Below are 12,484 nucleotides of genomic sequence, written 5' to 3' on the forward strand. Positions count from 1 at the left end.
ATAATGATGCTTCCTATTTTGAATGCTTAATTAAGCTTTCCTATTCCCCGGATTAATGGATTGCGCAATAGTAAAATGGCGGCCATTTTCGGTCCGATTTGATGGTTTTATTGTCTTTAAATACTTTTTTCTCCATTTTTGCATTAATAAAACAGCCTGCGCGCTATACATGGGAGCGCGCTATACAAGGGAAAATACGGTAGTAAGATAACTCACAAAGAATATTTGTGCAACCATCATTCATAACTTCAACAAGAAAAAATATAATCTCATGATGTTTGTAACATATTTGATTCATTATTTTTATAATGGCTTTTGTAACAAGTTCTCATGTTTATGTTATTTCAATCAAAACAATCATGAAAAGCACCAAAAATGATATTATATAATATGCATGCTTAAAATGTACATTTATTATCACTGAAATCTTAGTTGATGTGAATACAAATATTAAGCACAGTACCTCTTTGTTGAATATTCCTGTCCTTTTTAAGGTTCCTCCTCGCACCAGTGCGTCCTGAATCTCTACAGATGAATTCCCATCAATAGTTGGTCTTACAGAAAGCTCCACTAGCTCAGGAATGGGCTGAACCCGAAGAATAACAGTATCACCAGTTTTACGAATCATGTCAATGATTTCCTCTCTTGATGTATTCTCCACATTCTCTCCATTCACTTCTATGAGCCTATCTCCAGGAATAAGACCTGTTTGATTGGTTAACTGACTTGCACCTGGTTCTGCAAAAATAACAGTCATTTTCTTTTCATTTCCGTCATGTGATTTCTGTGTTATCGTACCTTTTCTTAGGCTAAAACCAAAATCACCAGCTTTTGTTCTGTTGATGATGAGCTCTCGAACCCTTGGAGCTTTACTTGGCACAATTTCTGGAAGCTTCAAGGATGCTTTAAATGTTTTCTCAGGAGGAGGTGAATCAGGGGGTGGAGGGGGTGTGAACTCTGGTGGTCGGTCCTTGACAGATCCTTTAGAGTCCCTTTGCTCTGGTTGGCGGTCCTTGACAGATCCCTTAGCGTCCCTTTGAACTGTGGATTCTTGTTCCTTGGTTGGATACACTGCACTCATTTCTACGTTGTATGCAGTGTTGGATTTCAAAACAGTGGTGTCATCTAAATTGTGGGGAACTGCAATATTATCACCCTTTGACTTCAAAATGCTTTTTGGTTTTGGCAAGGTGGGTGGCGGCTTACGAAGCATGTCTCCTGCTGCCCCAGTGATTGGCTGTGCATGCTCTCGCTGTGGACTTGGTCTCTCCCCACTTCCGAGACTTGAGCTGTCACTGTCTCTGTGTTTGAAACCACCATCATCATCCAGTGATCCACGACCGCTGGTCTTTCCTAAAACTTGTTGCTTTACTTCCTCTAGTCTTTTCAATTCTTCTTTTGTCACTGGATCTCTATGCTTTTCTTTCTTTTCTTTCTCTTTTTTCTCCTTCTTTTCCTTTCTTTGCTCTTCTTTCTGTTTTTGATGCTCTTTGTCTTTTTTCAGGAAGCTGAACATCTTGAATGATGTTAAGCTGAAATAGACAAAAAAGCCTAATAATAATATTCAAATAAAATAATGACAAACATTAGATGAAAACAAGATTGTAGAAGCTTTCGTTAGATCCTGATTTTGTTTAAATAATTAGAATTAATGATTGACAACATTATGACTCACCAACATTGACATACATGTGTCAATTTGACTTGCAAAAATATGTGACATAGAGTCAAAGTGGCTGTACATTTCAAAGTTTATAAAATTCCAGCACACTTATTTAATTTACTTCCTAGACTCTACAAAATTGGAATTATAGCTGCAATTTTTTAGCCAGAGCTCCAGATAAGATGCGTATCTGCGTATTAACACATTGAAAAAAATGACCAGTACGTAACATTACCCAATACAAATCTTGGAACATATTTTTGATTTATTAAAAAGACTAACCGATTATGTATGTAGGTACTAACCAATCATCCAGTTGAGTTTGGAGTGTAAGTAAACCTTTGAATTGAATGTATGTCAATCAGTTAAAAAGAAGCTTCTAATCTAAATCTAAATCCATTGTGTTTTTGGATAAAAAAGGGACGTTTTAAGAGACCATCGGCTCATTCAGGAAGTGTATTAGAATATGTCAATAGATATGAATCTTCTGATGCTGCTTGAATTGTTCAAGTTATTTCAGGCAATCTCACAGTGGTTGAAATGATAAAAGATAACAAAAAATCATGGTGGTGACTAATTGTCTAACAAAACTGCCAAATCGTGGAAAGAAAATTAAATTGGTTAACTATTCATGAAGAAGGCCCAGAAATAAGACTGAACTGTAATATTGTACAAATAAAAAGGTTCAAAGTATCTAGGAAAATGAAGGTTCTACTAACATTTAAAGGAACAGTTTTGAAAAACAAAGTAAGTCAAATAAGCATCAAACTGCAGAGAAAAAACTGGCACGTGCAGTAAATGAATGTTCTGACAACTCAGAAGATGAAAAGGAACCTTAAGTTATAGTAGATGATGAAGATATGAAAGTTTTTTGGACAGCGAATTTCATGCTGCTATTTAAGAACTCGCTTCTGCTAAAATTTACAAATTGCTTGAGTTACTGAAAATTAATTGCTGAAGAATGTTGTATCAAAACTTGAGTTGGGATACAAGAACAGAAATTAAGAAGTGTATCTGCAGTGTTATTAGGAGAGATACTGTTTCAGCAATTTCTAAATCAGAGTTTTTTCGCCATTATGATTGATGACAGTGCAGACATCATGGTAAAGAAAACTTATCTATATGAATAAGATTTGTGGAGAATGGTGTGCCAATTACCAGATGTATAGGAAATGTTGAATTAACAGATTAAAAGGCCCACTCTTTTGTTACCTGCGTAGTGGTATCCTCGAGTATCCTTACATCGTGGTAATAACGAAAGTCGGTCTCGCGCGACGTAAACTGTCAAGAGATCTTGGCGGTTCAACACTTACATTTTACATCGGTTATCGGTTAATGTTACTACGGTAGATAAAACAAAAAACATGCAGCTAAATATTACACAATCTACCTTTTCATTGCATACCCATTGCTCAGCGTCTCGGTCCCTGTGTATCCTAAGTTCGTGGTAAACCTTCCAGGTTAAAATTGATCAACTTCCTGTTTCAAAATGTTATTTTTTTTGCATAAGGCCAATCGAAACAATTGTTAACTAATTAACTTTCATTTACCTGAGAATTTTTTATGTGGGATTAACAAGTTCTAACTTTTGAACACTGAAAATAACAAAAACACTATCTACGTATGTCTCATTAAAACAGAACTTATTCCTCGGAACCAGCAATGGCCGCATGCAGTAAAAGGGATCCCCAAGCCTTACATAATATAATTAGCTGCGTTTACAAAAAGTAACATTGCTACTCAAAATCAACGAAAATTACGTACAATATTTCGTAAAATAAAGCTGAACAATAAAAAATCATTGTTCCTTGTGGTCATTGTCGAAATTTCAACGCCAGATGTGGTCTGGTAGACTAGTTGTTTGTGGATACAAAATGCTCGTTTTTAATTATGGTTTGAACATGGTACCATTTTAGTGTTCATGTGTCGTATCAATAGATATAATCGCAGGAAATTAACATGGAATTTATTGTGGTCACACATAAATAAAAACGAGCATTTTGTATCACAAAAATCTAGTAATCATACCACATCTAGCGTTGAAATTGTGGCTTTTGCTATAAGGAACACTGATTGTTTAGGTGTTAACTTTATTTGACGAAATACTTTACGAAATTTTCGTTGATTTTGAGACTCTTAATTAGACTCTTTAACCCATTTAAATCAGTGCTATTTTATTAGAGACCATTGATAAAATGTAGAAAACAGCTTAAATATCAAGTCACTTTAACCGAAAAATAAAAATTGCTTGGCCTAAAATTTAAATACTAGTACTCATTTGCATACGCGGCCCTGGAAAGGTCACGTCGTCTGCTCTGTAAACGAAAACAATTGGGGAAACACTTTGGGGCGTTATATCGGTCATTTTTCACGTGCTATGAACATAGAATAGTAAAATATCATTTTTCAAGAAAGGTGGTAATACATTTATTCTTATTTACCTGTTTGAATCGCATTTTCGTTGAATTTCTTATCGGACGCTGTGTAAACAAACCGCTGTCAATTTTGACATAAGTCGCACGCGGAAAAATAACGCACGCGACGAGAGGTCATGAGAATAATGGATACCACGATGTTAGAACTCCCACGATGTTGGGATACTCGACGATACAGACACACTGAAAAATAGAATACTGTGTGCCTCAACAAATAAGATGGGTAGCTGAAAATTAATTCTGTTTAGATTGAGATGTTCCATTCTTTTTACATTTAAACAAACAGTGTTAAGCCACACAACGAGAATCTTGTTTCGAGTTTACCTTCCGTTGACAGCTGAATTAGTGAACACTCGAAACTGCTCGGACACTCGTCAAGTTACAAAATATGCTTGTGTCAGAGTGCAATTTAAATTCTTTTAAGTGCAAGAATAAAATAACAGAACATGCCTATGCGAAATAGTTCAACACATTTTAATGTACCCTCTTAGAAAGCTTTTATTCCAAACCCAAGATGATCTTCTTCCTTCCAAAATTAACGGTTTGGATATAGCGAGAGATTTATTTGTTATAACCGCAAGCACGGGGCGTGAGCTTTCGGCTAATATACACTAACATATTTTGATCATCAATTTCAAACATGTTGAATTTTTAATAGGAGGTTTTGGGGATTCCGATAATGACGTCACGTTTGCGCATCCTCAAATTTTGGCCGTCAAAACTGCGGCCATTCTGCTATTGTTTTCATTGATGAAGCGCATCGTGATAAGGTTACAAACATATTTGCGACTTTTTTGAAGAACAAAAAATACTCAGAAATTGAAATTCTTTCAGATTAAATTGAATCTAATTAACGAACACAAATACGGACGAAAACAAACAACAAATTGATTGATTTTATGTTATCAACATATAGAAACTGATTTGAACCTATTTGTCTGTAAAAACTTACCTTACAGATTAACTAAATCCTCTTGATAAATGGTAACGTTTTTTATTCAATTGTTCACACCAATTTTGACACTCTTTGTTTCAGCATTTTAACCCAGTGTTTAATTGCCCCTTTCGTTATCACAAACCAATTATCTCGATATGATCGGATACTGTCCAGACAATTACTAAGATAACAGTGTGTCATAAACCCAGGGACCTATACTTGTATGACTCTGTATGGGGTCTCTGCATAAACCACATGTGTCTGGTCATTAAACACAATTTATGATACCTCCATGTCATTTCTCGACATATTTAGTCAAAAACTTAAAAGTTGCTTGAATAAAATATTTGAACATATTTAAAAATAGACATTTGTCCGAAATGGATTAACAGCTAGGAACTATTAAGTATATATATTAGCCAGTTTAAACATAATAATAAAGTGTTAAATAACTATACATTAAAAATATTGTACACATTTACTGCTACACAATAAACGTATTTAACGGGTACCTGCAAATGTAAACTCCGCTATAATTTGTACAGATCGTGCGTTACTACAGTGCTCGAAACATAATCATGAAAACAAGCAATCGCGTTTGGTCATTATAGGGATATAAAATACTTGCGTTAAATAAATTAAATGTGTAGATTAATGGTAATCATAAAATGCTAGATTTGTATCGCTATTAATCACTACAGACGAGTTTTCAATATACTAGTACGTGTACATGCAAAGACAGATCAATTTGCAAAATATGCAGGTGTTTTTTTCGATTTGAATGCTTAATTTATTTATATTTTCATTCAATGTTTACGAAACGAAAATTCATTCAATGTAAAAGAAAATTAAAAATACATGTATTGAGCTATTTTAGGGCTTTGTTTTATAACTGATTCAATGCACCCCTTACACTAAATTTCAATCGCGGACGAAAAATAACACTATCGCATCCACACCACTTATAATAATATTCAAATTATTATGTTTTATCATTTTTGAAATATCATTTATTAAATTCTTATTTTAATAAAGAATACGGGTATTTATAGTTTTGTTTTGTAAAATTGTAAGTATTAAGTCTTCCGACGACCTTTACTCTGATACAATGTAATTGGCCGCGATCAAGAAGTTGACGGCCAATCTATTTTTAGTAACGGAAAACCCATCTTGTGACGTCACACAAAAACCTCCTATTAGACAACAAACAAACAAAATATTTGTATGTCAAAAAAAAAGTCTATAGTAGATTCTATATGAATATAACATGGCTGACAGGATGACAGTAAATTTGTCAACTTGAGGAAATACTGTCAACCGAGGCGAAGCCAAGGTTGACAGTATTTTTCCGAAAGTTGACAAATTTACTGTCATCCTGTCAGACATGTAATATTTATTTTATTATACCGAATAAACTATTCAAACATGAACAATTTATATGAACCATGAACAATGTTAATTTTCAATAATTGAATTTTATTTCAGCAATGAACAACCATTAATATGTTGAGTGGTTCAGATTTACGGGCAGAGCAAATTGAACTTCGCTTTATTCGGCACCGACCTAGTAATCAATTTATCCCATTATTTTCTTAGTCGTCAATTATTTCTTTAAAAATATATTACGGAACCAGCTTTCCGTATTCTATTTTCATCACTTGATTAAGCAATTTATGACGTACTTGTGTGACGTCATTTTGGTGACGAAACATTTTGGGACAACACTATGGACGTGGTGGTTTTTTTAACAGTAAAATATTTGTTTAAAGGGATCTTTTCACGATTTGGTAAATTGACAAAATTGAAAAAAGTTGTTTCAGATTCGTAAGTTTTCGTTTTAGTTATGATATTTGTGAGGAAACAGTAATACTGAACATTAACCATGCTCTAATATAGCCATTATATGCATCTTTTGACGATTTTACGGAGAATCCGGAGATGGACGAAGTGTTACGATTGTAATTTTCGAACATTCCGCACGTGATTGCTAAGGCAGCGGGATACAGTATATTATTGTCAGTAATTTTTTTCCCGCTGGTGGCACGTGATTGCTATGGCAGCGGGATAAAGTATATTTTGGACAGTAAATTTATTCCCGCTGTGTCTGATAGCCTAGTATTTCTATGTCACGATGGCCTATGGGAGTTTAGCATTGTAAATAAAAGTGAGGTATAATAATATGGACTGAACGTATTTACATAATTCGTATAAAAACTTCATGAATATTTAGATAAAAATATAGCTGTAAACATACGACATATGCGTTAATGTATATATTTTCACGAACTGCATAATACATCTTACGCTTTTATTATAGAAATTGCCCTTTGTCTGTGAACATGAAGTAATTTTAGCAGTTTGAGTATTGGTTCAAGTAAACTGTCAAATATATTCGATAAATATGAATGTGTTTGTGTTCCAATCTTTGCGATATTTATGTGACTATAGAGGTAAAAGACTTTACAGACTCTCTGTAATGTATTGTACAAATACTGATTTATCACCTTTAATTCTATTTAACAGGCGAATTTACCAAGGGTTTTAAATTAAAAGGAAAAAACACTAAACATTGTATAAAAGACGCTTATGTTTTCTTGTGAAAGTTAAAAGGATTACAGGTAACATCCCTTCTTGTTGTAATACAATATCAATAATCATAGATGCGATTATAGACTCCATAATATTAAGTACGGAACAAACACTTTTGTTAAACTTTGAGACTCAATTATTAAAAATAAATAAGTTATATAATGTAAGTACACCGCAAATCATAATGACAATGAAGAAATACCGAGATGTATTTATTTCAACGTTTACAATGCTGAACGCTATACACCGGTATACGTATATTTCATAAGGTTAACATTATCATTTATGTAAGGAAAATGCGTAGATGAATATATTTAAACAGCGAACATCATAATTATTTCTTAGGACCAAACTCGGGACTATGGATAGGCACGTACGAGTAAATATAGTTTAACAAATAAGATTTACGTAGAATATTTTTTATGATGATTAAATTAATGCATTCATATAAATCTCGGAATACTGGAGATCGTGAAATGAATCATCAGTATATGTTTGTTATTCTCACTACTATTTGTAAGATTCCAAAATTAAGATGGCTGGCAAATAAAACAAGTATAAGTCATCATAGGCGGCTCCAGGGGGGGAGGGGCGGACACGGCGTACGCCCCCCCCCCCCTAAAATCGCCAAAGTCAAGTCAATTAATTTGATGTTTCACACTTAAATAGATCTAAATTACCCATTTAAACTTGTCAAAGCCTTCAAAATCACTAAAATCGTGAAGCTTCCGGGCCTGGACCCCCAAGTACTTTGATGAAAGTATATAAGGCGTGACATGCTCGAGAAGTTATTATCAAAGCCTTCAAAATCATCAAAAATCGTCTGGCTTCCGGGGGCTTTGCCCCACTGGACCCCCTAAACAATAAACTATGCACTTTTTTGGGGCATTATAAGAAGGTACTTTGATGAAAGTATATAAGGCGTGACATGCTTGAGAAGTGGTTGTCAAAGCCTTCAAAATCATTAAAATCGTGGAGCTTCGCCCCCTGAACCCCCTAAACGATAAACTATGCACTTTTTGTTGCATTATAAGAAGGTACTTTGATGAAAGCATATAAGGCGTGACATGCTCGAGAACTGATTGCCAAAGCCTTCAAAATCACTAAAATCGTTGAGCTTACGGGGGAGGCTTCGCCCCCCTGGACCCCCTAGAAGGGCTTTGCCCTGCACCTACCAGGGGAGGAAGTGCGCATGCGTCAACTGTGCTTCTGAATTTTTTTGTAGTCAATTTTCTCATGAAATTGGTTGAAATAAGAGCTTCTAAACAGTATTTTAAACTTTTAGCTTTTAAAAATTTACTTGACCCCCAGCAAATCTTTCAATATCCCGCCCCTCTAACCAGAAATCCTGGATCCACCCCTGGTCATACTCATAGTAGTCTAGCGCAATTGCCATTGTCCAAGCAGCGTCAAAATAAAATGCGTCTGAAAGAAAGAAAGCTGTCTGTCTAGATGTATTAGTTAAGCGAACTTTCTAATCAGATATTCGCATATAATGTGTTATATTATTTGTTCGTGCATAGGACAAAGAACAGCAATAAAGTTTTAATACTCTGTATATTGCTTGAAGTTATACAAAACTTACGATAGTCATGCACTTGAAGATGACTACGTTTACGAAAAGGTCTAAACGCGCACGTAAAGCTAATCACGTGCGCACATAGAACCTCTGCGTGCGAAATTATAAGGACAAAGAAACTGCATCCATTCAATCGGCAAGTCAATAAAAAAAGCTGCTCTTACCGAGATGAAAACTTTAAACCACCATCTACGTAACATTATACATGTACGTCCAAACATTTTTATTTAACAGTATGCGGATTCCACTACATGTGTAAGTAATCAAGCATCTTTCAACCATTTCAACATAAACAACAAGATCGCTCCAACCAGTGAGCACATTTTTTTTAATCTAAATGTACACATCGCTTTATTGATGAATGGAAAGTACAACTTGTATTTACAGAGAATTCTTTGGTATTATTATACTCAACTAGATCATTTTTGAATAAAGATATATAGATATACTTTTATGCACTGACAATTGTGTGCAATCAGCGTCAGATTAACATGCTTTAAAGGGTATTGTTCACAGTTGTTAAGTTCATTTCATCATTCAGTAACTAAATAATTTGAAATATTTTATCAACACTAAAAAGGTAAATAAAAAAGCGTTCACCGGGATTCGTAGCGGGATGTTCAGCGAGCAGTTAAATTAAATGAGCCAAACACAAAATCAATTTGGCTTTAAGTTCAGATTTCAGAGCGCAAACATTATTACTTTGGTAGTTATACAAACATGTATTGTAAACAGCTATTATAAACAGCATGTTATGTGAAAATAATTTCCATGAATGTCAGTAAAATTTTTATACGGATTAAACGTACTGGAGTGTAACCCTTTGTAAATGGTAAGGTGCTGCATTTATAGTTAGACACGGAAACTGTCAAGTTACTGCTGCATGTAAATATTAAACATATTATAGATTTTCATTCGTCTGTGTGTCCGTCGCTCACATGTTAATACAAATGTTAACACACAATTGCAAGCGTTGTCTTTATAAATACTTTCACCGCACTAGTTTAATTGTGTAAAACCAACCTTAAAACACCCGACGAAATGGGCGACAATCCACTACAGTCGATCGGGTAGTTCCGGATCTCGGGTAATTCCGAATCAACTCTATGATTTAATTAAAATATTAGACTAAAAGATATTGCCATATCAATATAACTGTGATTTTTGGAAAATGTGATCAATTTCAAGCAATAACACAGTTTTGCTTCTTATTTCAACGGTGTTTTTATTGAAAATCACACTTTGGTAACTATCACAGTCGTGTCATTTTACCGTCGCACCGTCTATCTATAACACGCGTCAACAATTAAAAGACGATTTAGAAGCACATTTCCTTGGTAAATGATTGTACATTTGGTATGAATTTGTTTATTTATTATTATTTTTTAATTCCTGTGAGTAATTTTAGTATATGTTTATGATTCATGGAAATAAAAGCATGGAAATTGCACCTCGTGTACATGTCAGTTGCGGATCAGCTGATTGGGGAAAATCTCAAAACAGTTTATTGTTGTTTAAATACTGTGTTAGTAATATTTTAAAGCTCTAGCTACCACAAACGTTTTTGTAAATATATATATATATATATATATATATATATATATATATATATATATATATATATATATATATATATATATATATATATATATACAAAGGAAAAGTGCCAAGTTTCTCATAAATTTGATATAATGTTTCATTGGAATTATTTAATTATAATACTATTTTGTGACTTCAATGTCGAGAAATACAGAGAATAAGATTGAATTTTGTTTATTCTGTCTGTCTTTCTGCCCTAAAACTTTAACCTTGCTCATCAAATGAAACTTTATGGACCTGGTTCTCCAAACTTAAGATGTTCTTGCATCTGATTGAGATCTATTATGCAAACCAGTTATGAGGCATTAGGTCTAAGTCAAAAGGTCAAGGCTAACACATACAGTAAGCATTTGTTGAATGCATCTTGGTTTGTTTGTATTTTTATGTGTTTAGTAATAAGTTATAACATTGAAAGGTATAATAGAGGAGTAATAAAAACCAGCGGAGTGCTAAAAACTGTACTATAGAAAAATTTAATTTATAAATAATGATGTTAAGATGTTACTAGTGCTGGAAAGAGATTGGTAATATTTTAAATATTTATCCTATTCTTAATGTGTATTTATGCTGTGGTTTTGCATTTCAGATAATTGTCAAGTTAGATTGATGGGTCCTAAAAAGCACGGGTGCTCTGCACAGTCATTGGCAAAGAGGCTGAAGCGGATACTTTTATATATTTTTACATTTTTGTGATCTTATTATTGTTAAATGTTGCCATAATATGTTATTTACCAAAACGTTAACTTGATATCTAGTATTGTCTTCCATTTTTTAACCATTTTTATCCCAGAGGTACTGGTTTATGTTGTGTTTTTTTATACTTTTATTACATTATTTTTACATTATTGTGATCCTATTATTGTTACATGTTATCATACTATGTTATTTACCAAAAAAGTAACTTGATATCTAGTATTGTTTTCCATTTCTTTAGCAAATTTATTCCAGAGGCACTGGTTTATGTTATACTTTTTATGGATGCTTTTATATATTTTACATTATTGTGATCCTATTATTAGCAAATGCATTCCAGAGGTACTTGTTTATGTTCAGTTGTCATTTTTATGCCCCCGGATCGAATGATTGGGGCATATAGTTTTTGGCCTGTCTGTCCCAAAACTTTAACCTTAGTTAAAGTTTTTTGATAACTTTTGCAATATTTAAGATAGAAACTTAATATTTGGCATGCATGTGTATCTCATGGAGCTGCACATTTTGAGTGGTAAAAGGTCAAGGTCATCGTTCAAGGTCAAAGGTCAAAAAAGCTTATCCAAGGAAGTAATAAGCTTTAAAGGGAGATAGCTATCTGTACCTGCCAAATGATAAAAAAATCAAAGCGGTGCAATAGGGGGCATTGTGTTCCTGACAAACACATATCTTGTTATAAAAACATTAATATAAAGTTCTGTATTTTAAGAACCTTAGTTATAAAAATATTTTCTAGTCAAACATAAAATGTTCTAGTCATAAGCATATATGTCATATTTTCATACAGTTTGTACAGTATTGTGATTCTAATGTTGTTAAATGTTATCATATTATGTTCTTTCCCAATAAGGTATCTTGAGTTTATCAATAAATTGCTTGTATTGAGTATTTGTGTTTGTTTTATATAACCAATAACACAGAGGAATCCATTTCAAATCAAAACATAAATACTTTCCAACAGCTTTATTCTCCTG

At 33.5% G+C, this 12,484-nt stretch overlaps 2 protein-coding genes across 8 annotated transcripts in view; one reads left to right on the top strand and one right to left on the bottom strand.

The window, feature by feature from the left end:
* The window catches only part of LOC127869864 (unconventional myosin-XVIIIa-like), a 146,679-nt gene extending 141,485 nt beyond the window's left edge, over positions 1–5,194 (bottom strand). For 2 of the 5 annotated variants that reach the window (XM_052412582.1, XM_052412544.1), the window contains exons 1-2: positions 4,582–4,733; positions 464–1,532 (exon numbers count right to left, since the gene is read on the bottom strand). In XM_052412582.1, coding sequence (XP_052268542.1) covers positions 464–1,516 — 1,053 coding nt within the window. In that variant the 5' untranslated portion in view covers positions 1,517–1,532; positions 4,582–4,733. Of the gene's footprint in view, positions 1–463; positions 1,533–4,422; positions 4,734–5,050 lie in introns of those variants that run through there. The other 3 variants (XM_052412557.1, XM_052412552.1, XM_052412564.1) reach the window with 3 other exon arrangements.
* A 1,557-nt stretch (positions 5,195–6,751) lies between these two features.
* LOC127869957 (trafficking protein particle complex subunit 11-like) overlaps positions 6,752–12,484 on the top strand; it is a 69,890-nt gene continuing 64,157 nt past the window's right edge. Inside the window, exon 1 of one of the 3 annotated variants that reach the window (XM_052412631.1) lies at positions 6,752–6,859. In XM_052412631.1, coding sequence (XP_052268591.1) covers positions 6,762–6,859 — 98 coding nt within the window. In that variant the 5' untranslated portion in view covers positions 6,752–6,761. Of the gene's footprint in view, positions 6,860–10,038; positions 10,089–12,484 lie in introns of those variants that run through there. The other 2 variants (XM_052412617.1, XM_052412625.1) reach the window with 2 other exon arrangements.

The sequence above is a fragment of the Dreissena polymorpha genome, chromosome 1, assembly GCF_020536995.1.
Source record: "Dreissena polymorpha isolate Duluth1 chromosome 1, UMN_Dpol_1.0, whole genome shotgun sequence".
Classification (NCBI taxonomy): domain Eukaryota; kingdom Metazoa; phylum Mollusca; class Bivalvia; order Myida; family Dreissenidae; genus Dreissena; species Dreissena polymorpha.